Source organism: Calonectris borealis, chromosome W, assembly GCF_964195595.1.
Source record: "Calonectris borealis chromosome W, bCalBor7.hap1.2, whole genome shotgun sequence".
NCBI lineage: Eukaryota > Metazoa > Chordata > Aves > Procellariiformes > Procellariidae > Calonectris > Calonectris borealis.
This window is the reverse complement of record NC_134351.1, coordinates 14172333-14185799: the sequence shown is the minus strand read 5'-3', so window position 1 is coordinate 14185799 and position 13467 is coordinate 14172333. Positions and strand designations below refer to the sequence as shown.

At 35.7% G+C, this 13467-nt stretch overlaps 1 protein-coding gene across 3 annotated transcripts in view; it reads left to right on the top strand.

The window, feature by feature from the left end:
* Positions 1–13467, top strand: part of LOC142075110 (3',5'-cyclic-AMP phosphodiesterase 4D-like) — a 659649-nt gene that overhangs the window by 352306 nt on the left and 293876 nt on the right. Inside the window, exon 1 of one of the 3 annotated variants that reach the window (XM_075136131.1) lies at positions 2077–2180. The exons of the other annotated variants lie outside the window; for them this stretch is intronic. Within the exon in view, the coding sequence (XP_074992232.1) occupies positions 2092–2180 (89 nt within the window). The 5' untranslated portion in view covers positions 2077–2091. Of the gene's footprint in view, positions 1–2076; positions 2181–13467 lie in introns of those variants that run through there. 3 annotated transcript variants of the gene reach the window in all.

Sequence of the window (13467 nt, the reverse complement as noted above, 5' to 3'; positions counted from 1 at the left end):
TGTATTACAGAGTTATTTGCTCCTTCATTTCCTTGAATTTCCATAAACACTGTGATTTGTCTTGATACAGTGATCTACTGCATGCCACTATATAGTGATAATAAACGTTTTTGATATCAAGGTATAAATTTAGTCTTTAGTAATCTTGTAAGAAGCTTATTTCTATGACCTTATCTTGGTTGGCTGCGTTAGCAGGTTTAGTGTAATAGTGAAGGAAGGGGACTAAGGAGGAGAAAAGATAGCTAATAATAAGCATGTTTGGTTTGGTTTTCTTTATAAAAAAGAAAAAACAAATTTTGCTGCTGTATTAATGTGTTGTACAAAATCCTTTTTAGAAACAGAATATGAAAAGGAAATATACCTGGCGATGTTAAGTTATTTAGGATGTAATTATAAAAACGCAGCCTAACCTGGTTTTATTTGCCAGAAGAGAAATATTGATTTTGGCAATGCTCACATCCAGTATTATCATTCAGGTATGTTTAAAGTGATCTATTAACCACTCAAATTTTAATGATATAATGATTGTAAAGAAGACTATAGCTTATGATACCCAGAGAGCTGCTTACTAACCATTGTTGGAACTCTATTTCTGTGGAAATTAGATGCTATATTATTAGAATTTAATTATATAGTATATTCTTTAAACTGCTCAAGAATAATGTGACTTTTGGCCTGGAAACAGTGATTTCACCTATGAATCCCATATATTCAAAGCTTATTTCATGGTGTGAAGACATTTATTGTCAGTTGGTCCTGTAGTGCATTTGCCAGAGCAACATAAGAAAAATGTTTCCTCCAAAGAGCAAAATATACCCAGTTATAGTATATTTATATTTTTTTCTGAAGAGTGTAGTTTCTCACAGTCCCCTTTACCATATAAATAGTACATTTCATCAGATAATTGATTGATAGACATAATTTATCCCCGAAAATTTATTTTTCTAACTCTCTGACCTTTTCCAGTTAGATTTGTTACAAAGATCACACAAATTAGAGAATCCTCTGCTTCCAGTGCTGGGAGATCATAGCCACATTCAGAGTCAGTAGAGGAAGTACTGGTGGCATCACTGGCATGACCTCAGTTGGTGTCATAATTGAATTGTAGGCTGTTTGCCTTCAAAGCTACTAGCACTAGGATGAAACAATTGCATGCAAGAGTTGGGGCTTGAATTAAAAACCAAAACACCAGCAAAACAAACAACAAAAAGACACCAAATCTGAATTCTCTTCAGAATTCAGAATGACCCCAGCTAGCAGGGAACTGAGTTCATTTCTCAAAGTCACTGGTGGTAATTCAGTACGGGGAATTATTTGAGAAAAGCTGCCAAGAGGCCTGAAAATTATCTACCAGTCTGAGACTTGCTTTCTTAGAGTGGTTGATCTCTTGTACATGATTAAGCCCTTTCAGAAAAGCTACTTAATGTTATAAATTGATTCTCTTTAGAAACTGTGAGGAAGGAAGACACACTTGAAGAGAGTTAAGAATTAAACAAAGGCAATTGAGGGGTTTGCAGACATGTTTTCAATATCAGTTTTACTCCCTGGTTACTAGCTCCTTATTGTGCCAGGGGAGGACATTGGGGGACAGAGGAGATTTTGGTTTGGGGTTCTTTCTTTTTTTTCTTTTTTTTTTTTTTTCCAAATACTCCTTAGCTGTCTGATGCCAGTCAAAACAGATTGTTCAAATATAATCCATAGGGTTTGAAGGCCTTTGTCTGGGCAGCAGTGAATAATCAGAGCATTGGCTATTTCTGGTCTGCCTTAGTTCTACGGTTCTGTGCTTTTTAGTGGCTGCTATAACTATCCAAGGGTTTACCATAAGATTTCTCACTTGAGTCATGTGATAAGAGCCCTGAATATAGGAAACGTTCATGCAAAGGGCAAGTCTCATGCAGCAGGAAATCCCAGTTATCCCTTCTAGTCTGTGCTCTCAGCCAGCCACATCTCTGCCAAAGCATACCATAGGAAAAGGACGTTCCCTTACACAGTTACAAGTGCTTCATGATTAGTGTGGGGCACCTCCGGCAGAACTGTCCTGCTTCCCCTCAGGGATATATTTTTTAGAGGATTTTAGAATTAACTTTGCCAATGGCCTTTCTGTGGGATCCTTTTGGAGCCTATATCCCTCGTCCATCTCCACGAAATAAGATGAGATTTCGCTTTTTGAAGTCCTACAGGTATTTCTTCTAATGGCTTACAGTGTAATTGACAGTGATAATAATTGCAACTGTGGCTCTTTTTTATTCTTCTATAGGCTTATAGTATATAAAAGTCTGGAAATGTCTTGTATTAATTGTGACTCTCTTGAGCTCATAAAGGCTTTGCTGAACATGTATATCAGGAAAATAGTAAGTTTTTCTGTGTAATTGGAAAATATAATGAATAAGTGACCATGGAAGTTTATGAAACTGCACTTTTCAAGCAAACAATACTTTTGATTCTTTTTTGCACTCCAAGCTGGGGAAAAAGTAAATTAACATTTACATCAGTGTTCTTATAAAAGTATTCATTCTAAATATTATCAGTACTTATTATAAGTAAACATATTTAGTTATAAATATAACACTGATACAGCATACCAAATCTGAATTAATATTTATAGTTGAGGGGCTTTTGCTGATTTGCATAACCAGAAAACCATGTTTGTTAAATATTTTTGTGTTCGACATTTAAAAAGTAAGTATAACCACGAGAAAAACACGCAGATTCTATTTTTTCCTTAGCTGTTATTTAAAAATAACAATAGCAAAGTATGTTTTCCAGTATTTATCATACTGCTTTCTGCAATTGAGCCAATACTTGTTTTCCAACTTCCTTGCTTTTATCTATAATAGATGCAGTATAAATTTTCAAGTATAAAATTCTTAAGGAAAGATCCTCCCATTTGTATATAGCGCATTGAAGAACATATCAGAAACATTACATATCATCTTAATGATAACTTTTTAGTATTCATTGATGCAATAGTCACATTTATTTGCACACATGTACAATATCAAATGCCCAAGAAGCTAAATGCTTTATGTAGCATTATTGATAGCAAACACTGTCTATGTAAATACTGTAAAAAATGGCTAGGTACAATCCAACTTCTCAGTGTTTTCTTTTGCAAAAGCTAGGTTGTTCATATAGAGGGAGCTGTTTTTATGACAAAAAAATAATAATAATAGATAAAGGGATTTGAATAGAGAATAAAAAGATGGTATCTATAATAGTTTTTTAAAGTTCAAAACTAGATCATATAATTCAATTGAGATTCTCTTAAGGCAGTCTTTTTATCATAGTTTTTTTGCTTAAAGAAACCTACTCATGCTTCTTTTACAAACTTATATCAACGTTGCAGAAACAAAAAGAAAAATATTTCAAGTAGCATGTTAATATAGCATCTGATTTCTTTGATGATTAACTTCCGTAAAAATAGCGCATTGTCTAATTTTTCAATCTAACAAGTGAAAATACTCTTAAAAGTTGTTAATAAAAATAAAAAGCAAGAAACTCTTATCTAAAGTCCAGAGGCTTTAATGAATTTTGTCTTACTGTAGAAAAAGTGTTATATGTTTGTTTTTCAGGAGCTTTAAAGAATTAGCATGAGGTTAAAGATAATTTTATAAAAACTGGGTCATAGTTGTATTATTGAATGTCAGCCATTTTTGTTGTTACTATTTAATATAACCATAAGTTTCAACTGAGAAGAGGATTAAAAATCCTTAATATACATATTGCCATGTCACTGCCATGGCTGCATTCACACTGTAGGTTATATTTAGAAATCTACTACAAAATTTTACAGTACCCGGTCCCTATGTAATTTAATAACCTTGTTTATGTCAACTGACAGTTCTGCTCACGTCACTGAACTATCTGATGTCAAGGGGCTTTGGTTTCTAAAACTGAATACCTGATAGTACTGTCCAGGCCTTCCATGATGAACATTGTTTAGCAAACCATACTGTTCTACTTCATAATCTTAGTTTAAATTATGAAGTTGGCCATGATTTCAAAATTTCTTTTGCTACATTTTGGGCAAAAACCATAGTGTTTTTTCTGTGGGATACTCAGAATATATTGATTAAATGAACGATTATGTTTCATTTGCATATTTCATTTTTGGGAGATTCTGTGATACATTGATACCCCCTTCTAGCCAAATAGTGATTTGAGTTTCTTTGCTGATCAGCAAGTGCTGGGGTTTGCATCTGTCTTTCAGAAGGTGGTGGAAGAGCTAGACTAATGCAAGTTTCCCCAGAGTAGGAAAAAAAAATGCCTTGAGACAATGCAATTTTTCTAGGAAGAGCTGGAATGGATTGCAGTCACTCAGAGCTCCTCCTCCTCTGCCCTTCCCATCAAATAAACCATAGCTTAAAGCCTCAGCAAATTGTACTGAAAAAAAATAGGAAAGCAGACCAAAAAACCTGGTAGAGATTCACTTATGATTCACTATACACCAGAAGTGCAAGTATTCACAGCATTAGATGTAGAGCCAAGGCCAGGAGTGGGTACTTCACAGATAAGGAAACTCAGGAGACCACCAAACCATTTCACAATTTCAGTATATTTTTTCAGGCTGGAGAAAGAGGAGGGTTGTTTAGTTTTGTAGGGAGGTGTGCCAATCCTGCTCTCTGGCAGATGAACATTCTTCTAGTCCAATACAAATATTTGTAAATCTTTATTATGTTTTCAGAACTCACAGACAAGCTCACCTCTTTTCCTTTTTTTTTTTTTTTTTTCTTTTTCTTTTTAAAGCCTTGAGTCTCTCTAAACTGAAGCACATCTCACTTCCTGAAATGCAGACAGGAATCGTGTTTCCTGCTGCATTTAGCTTTGCTCAGGAAAATACCACTAGATGTGACTATAAAAACAGAGTCCTAATAGTAGCACAGTTATGCTTTAGAGCCTCCTGAGACCTCTGAAGAACAGATGGAGACAGAAGCCTTCTTCATGACCTCTAAATCTGGTCACACATGGATGACGAAGAACTACAGCACCTATCAAAATTTCTTACACATAACCAAGATGTATGAATAAGAATATGTTATATGACACTCAATCCTGCTAGATGCTAAACACTCACACCTCCCACTGACTTAATGACAGGTCCTCAGGACCACTTAGAAGATTCTCCAGAGGCAGCAGGATCTGCCCTGATTGTCTGGCTGGTCATTAAATCTTTTTTCACAATGACAATTCTGTAGAGATTGTAAACCCCAAAGTAAAATGGGTATTATGGAGAAATGACACTGGCAATAGTATGCATTAAATTGAATAATAAAAAAATTAATAAGTTTGTTAAATTATTGCAGTGTCAGAATTACATCTTCGTTTAGTTAGCTATGAAGCTACACTTCCTGAGACACAGTAATCATGAAACTTATTTCTTCATATGGAAAAGAAAGAAAGGTTCTTTGTTGTTTTATATGAGCTTCTTTTGTACCTTCCTCTGCTTTCTTTCTGTTTTTCTTCTTTGGCTGCCATCTGGCATATTTCCCTGGACTAGAGGAATGGTCATGTGGCTGAAGCTACTGCCAACACCACTTCTGCAGCCAGCTGCTTGCGGCATTCGTATGTAGGGAGGCAGATTCCCTCCTGCCAGATAATTGTACTCCAAGCCACTAAACTCTCGGGAGCTTGGCTGGAAAGTGGAATTTCCCTCTCAAACAGCAATTTTCAGGAATTCCTTCTCTAAGGGGATTTCTTAATGATGTCAAAGCTTTCTTAGTGAGCAGAGTGTAATATTCTAACTTTTTTTGTTATTATAAGCCTTGTAATGAAATTGGAATAGAAACCATATTAAAGTTTATTATTTTATTTATTAGGGATTAGAGTGCCAGAACACTGGAACTAGTTTGGTTCTTTTTGACTAGTCATTCAACATTGTCTGGGAAATAAAATATTTGAATGCATAAGCGTGGACTTTTCTAGCGAACGCGATGAGTCACACAGTTGATTTCATATTCAGCTCAGAAATTCTGTAATTCAGAGTATGCCTTGTCACCGTTAAAATGATGTTTTGAGTCTCACTCAGATTTATTTCAGACAAATCTGCACGCCAAAATGTCATCATACCTAATTCCGACATTTGGTTATTTTAATTTGAAATCTTGGGAAAAGTGGAAAAATAGCAAAGCATATTGCTGGTCAGGTTAAGTAGCAGTAGGAAAGCAGGTGCAAGTGAATCATACTTGACTCTTGGTGTTGCTGCACACTTACGTCCTTGACAAAACAGCCCAGAGTCCCTGATAATGACTAAATATGAAGAGTCTCTACATCAGTTCCTAAAACCTCCCAGTCCATAGGTCCTCAACAGCAGGAAAAAAACAGAAGACAAGTAATATGTTCAAAAGTTTCAGCTTTTGCTTAATTTTCTCAGACATCGATCCTCACACAAATAGGTTGAGTGAGTCTATCACAGTGGAACAGGTTGAATCTGTCAGTGTTTCCTATTACTGCTTTGGACTAGCAGTACTTGAGTGCTTATTCTGTGGGATATTGTTGTTCTTGTTACTGCCTTGGAAGTGATTTAGTTAGTGTCAAATAAACAGAAAATTGAAATATACCTATAAGTATTTTATCAACAAGCTTTTTCCAATTTATGCCTAAGTAAGTTCTAACAGCCTAAACTGATGGTAAGCTAGAACCTGTATGAATAACCATCAGGAAATGTTCTTTTATACACAGTGAAGTAAATTATTATGACTAGTGTTGCTATGGTTTACAATAAATAAATGGCTTGGCTTTGCTGTTTGTGGCTGAAACAATCCCCATATGAAGTTGGCCTTCTAGATTAGGCTGGGAGCAGAAATTAGAATCTCTTGGGATGGAGAAAAAAATTACACCAACCATAAACACCAGGAAATATTCAGTTTGATTTGCAAATTTTAGATGTCCATGGATATTCATGTTAATGTCAAGATTATCTGACTTGCAATTCCTTGATAGGAGCACTATAAATAGATCTATCATTCAATCTGATACCAAATACATCAGGAACAAGCTGATGCTAGTTCAGCATGTACCATGTCAAAATGTTGTAATTAATTTATAGATACTGCATTAAACAAGAAGAAAACTGGTATGGGGGTAACCTACCAATGTTTATTTTATGCCACTGGAGAATATGTTTATGTCCATTGTGGATCTGAATAGATAATTTTTGTATTGCAAAGGAAATTGAAAAACTGGAATTTCTTATTGGAACTAGTAAATAGAATATATTTCTGAGCCCCAGAAACCACTAATATCTACAGGTCATTTCTTGTTTTAGTCTGGTGTCCTTAGCCGTAGGGGCATTGTTATATCTCATTGCAGGGGTGGTCCATGCCATCTAATCCAGCTCCTGGTCTGTGACAGCAGCCAGCAGCAAACGTTTGAGAGAGAACAGTAAGAAAGTTGGTGGTTACAGTATAATCTTCTTTGAGGGAAAATCTCCTCAACATCTTCAATAGTTCCCGATGAATGAGTGTTCCAAAACTCTCCTTACTGTGTGTATTGCTTATTCTAATAAGTCTAGATATTTTATTCACACCAAATTTTGATCTTTTTTTTTTTAAATTATGCTAAATTTTTTGCTTCAGCAGTATCTTTTGACACTCACTTCCACAGGTGAACTCTCTGCGATGTGCAAAAGTTTCTTCCTTCTGTTTTCATCTTTTGCCTTGTAACGTTTTAAGTAGTATTGCGACCTTATGTTGCTAAAGGATTAGTTGTTGGTTTATATATTTGTATACCACTCTTGCTCATCAGCTTTCTAAGTAATCTATATTTTCACTGCCTCTTTTCACATGGAAAAATTTCATGTCCATATCATTCACATTGCAGAACTCTTAACCCCTTCTCCTATTGCAATGTTGCTTCTAATGCAGAGTGACTAGAAGCAAACCCAGAGCTTCTGATGAGGACATATGGTCTAGATATTCCTATTGTCATGGAAATATAAATTTAATAGTGTTTCCATGATAACATCTTTATTATTACCCTCTATCTCATTTCTGATGTAGTTTAACAGATTTGCTGATTAACGAATGTTGAGCCATGAGCAATGACCTCCCATTCCATTAAATACCTTGTAGTGTCTGTACTGTCCAGACTAGATATTCTGTGTTTGTAACACTGTTGGAATAGTCTCACTTCCATTACCATGTACTTTTTCTCTTGTTCCATTCTCTTTCCTCTGAGAGAAGTTTACAAGGACAGTATTGAGTGAAGGCAACGGGGATCATTGCAGGAGGTGGAATTTCAATCCCAATTCTTTTCTAAAAGAAAAAAAAATCTCTTGTGATGAATAGCCAGTTTTACACAATTTTCTATGAGAAGAACATTTCTGTTTTAAGATAATGAAATATAAAATGTGATTTAGGTTTTTTATAACCTCTTTTCTTCAGGATTCCTGACTTGTTAGGAGGTTAGAAAGTCCTTCAGGCAAGCTGCCAGAATCTGGGCAACCGTAGAAATCGGGGGTCTCAGCAGTAAGAGAGTAAGTAAGAGTAAGCCTCAGGAGACAGAGGCTTCCCATCAACACACTCATACAGTTGGTCATTATATACATGTATATTATATATACACTGTGCGTGCACACACACACACATACGTGTTTATACATATCCTACATTAAAGTGAGCAAACTATCAGAAATTTATTAGGAAGAAGCTGAATACAGAGTACTTTATTGTTTGTCCACGTGAACTCGTCTTTGCTTTATTTATTTTACCTTTGCAACGTTTCCAGTCAATACTCGGCTCTTTAGTGGCTTAGCTTTCACAGACTTTGGTACAAATTTCTGTTGAAGTTGTAAAAGCACAGTGACACAGCAGAACAAACAACAGCAAAGCCTAAGAATATCTATCATCTCTCCCAAACAGGATGAGATAAACTCCTGTTAACACTAGCTGAAGTTATTTAGCTAGTGAAGAAACCTAAAATGGAAGAAAGCAAAACTACTTAAATGGGATATAATTGCCTCCAGATGGAGAATGGGAGGCCTCATATTTTCTTGGTTATAACAGATGTAGGTGAAGCAAAAAGCCAAATTTAAAAAAACCTAAAACAACACCCCCTCAAAAAAAAATAACTCCAGTTTGAGCTACATGTGCATTACTCTAATATACCCTACGAGTTAGACTGTGAATTCAACTTAAGTTGCAGTTGCTGGGAAACGAGCCATACCAGATATTTCCGTGTCCTCATGACACTTCATCTGGAGGTACCTTTTCCTTCCCCAAGCTCTTTCTAGGCACCACTACGCATCTGCAGCCCTTGTTAGAAGCTGCTACAGAAATACTAGCAGCAAGCAAAAGCACTTGGGCATGTTGGCACTCTTCAATGACTTTCTTTCCACTTGCTTTGTCAGGAATTATATTTGGTCCACATCAGATCTGCTGTGAGAAGCCTCTCACTTGCAGAGAAAACACAGATAGTTCACACTCCAAGGGAAAGTTTGCCAGTTTCTTAAATGGTGAATTCTCTGCTCCTGTATATGACCATTTTAGGTGTGCTGAGCACAAGGAGGATGGCTGGCTGGCTGAAGCTTTCATCCTTCCGAAGGGGAATGCGTGCCTAGGGAACAGTACATCAGGGTTTGATTTTTTCAAGTCAGAAGCACTCTAGTTTCTTCTGTTCGATTTAAAGTTCTCTTTTCCTTGTGATAAACTGAAATGTGGCGATACATGGAACATGGCATGTTTTGAGGCTTATCTGAATTTGGCATAAAAATACATGTAGTTCTGTTTTCTGATAAACTCTGCTCAGGATTGTAGAAAACGGAAGGAATTCTAGCCAGGGTGGTTTTACAGTGCAAATCTGAGCACATTTTAATGCCAAAATAATACTGTTTATAGATAAGAATATTAACGATATAACACAGATGGTGTACTAATTTATACTTGGGGCTAATAGCAAAATGTAGTGTGATCTCATTAAAAATCTGTTTCAAAATACAGACAAAATTTCATCCTCACATGCAGAGAAACAGATACCTCTGTGAACCACCAAGGGCTTAAGTTTTGCTGTCACAGTTCTTCCTGCTTGGCTATCCCTGCTAGGATATCATAAAAAGATATACAATTTTAATTATGCTTTGCATACTTTTCAATCCAGACTCCTAAATACATCAAATATTAACCTGCAAATTCATATAAAATTTAAATAGAAATATGTAGTAATCCAGGTAGTGTCTGTTAAACACAGAATCATACCATGATATGATTGTCTTATCCACGTTGAATGTCAAAACTTTATGTTTCTGTAAAATTTTGACGTGAAAGCCCTTTTTGACGTAGCTTGATGCTATCAGAAAGTGCTAGCTGGACTGGTTTTAGTGAGTGCCATGTGAGGGCCCTGATTTTTCCTTGGTTGTATCTACACAGTGAATAAAACAGCCCAGGAATCCTTCCAGCTGGTGAACTAGGACTAGCTCATATGACAAGGCTAGTATCCATAACGCTAACCTCTCCTACTCCCTGGAGCAGAATGTGAGGGGACAAAATACTCATCTGGAGTGGTCCTTGGTCCAGGGCTCAGGTGGTCCATGGTAACCTCCAAACCAAGAATGTTTTACTCCCTTTCTGCTCCATTAAAATAAACCAATCTCAGTTTTCTACTGGATTATATTATATTCTGCTTGATTATATTACAGTATATTACTGTCAAGCCCAACTATTTTTAATTATGCCTTGGAGAATCACTAGAGATTGTTTAAAAAGTCTTTTTTTTTTCCTCAAGTGGTTAAATCTAAAAGGGTTTCCCAAAACTAGAAAAGCTAGGAGCTTTCTTAAGATGCAGTTTGAGATTTTCATCTAATAGCTGGACTCTAGGAGCTTTAAGGAAAATACCTTAGTCTGTGAAACAGGAAATAACATTTCAGAGGTTGGCAGGGCAGGATAATGCAACTTCGACAGTCACACCCTGAAAATTTTATTTATCTAAAATTCTACTTTTACAGCACAGAGAGTGGAAGTGTGGCCCAGACTGCTCCTCATGACCCCCTACTATTTTGAAGTATTTGTTTCTTCTGGAGTTCAAAGTAGAGCGTTGTTATGTGTTAGTATTAAGATAGGCAAGGGATTTACCCAGGCTGCTATTAGCATACAAAACTCACCAGCCTCCTCTTCACTGATATTCTTTCAAGATGTAGATTTCCCAGCTGCATAACAGGACTGTTTTAAGATGTAAAGAAAGCAGCAGACAATCCTGGAAAAGCTGTGCTCTCTCTTTCCACTAAGAGAGAGATTTGCTAAATTTGCATTCTCTTCACCCTTTCAAAGGAACAGCTGATCTTTGACCAAGAAAATATTTCATAATTTAGACCATTCATTTTGAGTTAATTTGTCATTTTGATTATAGTTTATAATAGCTAATGTAAATTTAAACGGAGGATAAAAAGCAGTCAGAGAATGTCAGTGAAAATTATTTATTACAGTGCAGAACAGTCTGACGTAGTTACAGTTTGCCAGCTTCTTAACTTTGATAAAGAGAAATAAATGGATGTTACTAGCAATTTATTGTAAATATTATCTCATATCATACTTCTAAATGGTTTAGATAACATTTCTTTTTGGTACAATATATTTTTTGATCCTGGAACATTTAATTCACGGTTAAATGTCATACACTGTTACTATAAAAGGATAAGAGTAAAACTGCTTCCAAGTACACACTGTTTCAGTAAGACACGAGCTTGTTCATGCCAGCTCTCTGGGTTTACAGACAAAGTCACTTCCCTCAAAATAGCTGCTTTGGGAGTTATGGTAATAATGCAAAGCAATGTAAAGCAGTTTGTAGTAATAATGTAAAGCATTCTTAGGCATCTGCATTTGAAGTCCTACAGCTCTTATCCTAACTTTGGTGCATCATCATCATTTTTGCCTTTATACTGGATAGCTTAGGAAAGTGAAGTATGAGTATACTGTTAGAAAGACATTATGTCTCTACATACTTAAGGAAAGGGATTTTTTTCTTCAATAAATTTTACATCTGTAGTTTAGGAACATTTTTATATTCAATATTTTTTCATTATAGTTGTTATCTCTTCTTATTCCTTAATTGAAGTCATTGCAGAATTTTTGCCATGTTTTTAGAATTTATTTCTGGCTAACAAATTGTCTGCTTTAGTTACCTTCTATCTGTTTGTTGTGTCTCTAAGTATACATAATAGCACTGCAATTTGATTTACAGTTAGTAGAGTAACACTTTGTTCATAGCACATTTATGGAAAAATCTTTTATTTTCATACTTGGCAGGAAGATAAAGAAAATGTCTTTATTTTGTGTATTTCTAATAATCTAGTGATTTGCTTAGGGTTTGTCAACATCTCTTTAAGTTAAAATTCAAAATTCACCTAATAAATATGGCCCTATGTTTTTATTTAAAAAAAAAAATTGTTCCCTTTCCAGCATCACTTTCTTCACAGGTACAGCTTTTTTTTTTCTCCCCCTAGGTCTAATTAATGAACATAATTAGATTAAACTAAGAACATTTGGTTCTAATTTATATGTAGTCTTTTGTTTACTAGAAATGTCTTGCATTGATTGTGAACTTACAAAATTACCAAATTTAAACTCTGTTGGTTTTGGTACTACAGATTTCATTGTCAGTATCTACATTTTTGAAAACTTGGATTCAGATCCTAGAAGAATAGTCTCAGATCTTGCCTTGCTTTATTTCACAAAACAATCCTTCTCTGACATCCTTGTTCTTTTATAAGTTAAAAGCAGAAATTGCTTTGGTACAAATAGCTGCTGGCCCACGTTTCAGAAATACATGGTCATCCCTAACAAGGTTGTGAATGAGTAGACCTGAAGGTACTCTGTGCGTTCCTGAAAGCACAGCCTCCTCCCTGAGCCTTCTGAGCCTCCAGTGGTGTGCAGCCTGGCACACATCTGTGTCAGGCAAGGCAGCCACAGATGTTACTGCTTCATTTGCTGGGACTGTGTGTGCAGGGGGTTCTGTATTAAAAATAATGCATATCCTCAGACAAGAGGACATGAATCCTTTTTGAACTGCAAAGCTGAGGACTGCAATCATAATTTTACTAGCTGTGGCTTTTAAATGGGTTTCTACCTTGCTTGAGTAAAATAATGTTTTTCTGTTTCTAGGTTATTCTCTTTAGATAGTTGAAAATTTATTAAAGATTAGAAAGATTCTTGAGCTTTATTTTCCTTAGGTGCCTTTCTGAGAAAGAATATTGGCAGAATTAGTGGTTGTTATAATCTCCTTCTGTGTAAGCCCTTTCAGAAGAAAGATTTCTGCCCAGAGCTTTCTCTAAAACGATGACTTTTTGAACCATCTGGCCAAGGGCTGTAAAGCAAGTAATCAGTAGAGGGCTTGAGCAGGGAAGCTATTATGCTAGAAGGAAAAACAGCACAGATCCAAACCATGTGTTAGGATATCTTCCAACGCGCTGTTTGGAGGACTTTCTTTGGACAAGAAAGATTGGGAAAACTAAGCTTCAAATGTTCATAAAATTATTAAATT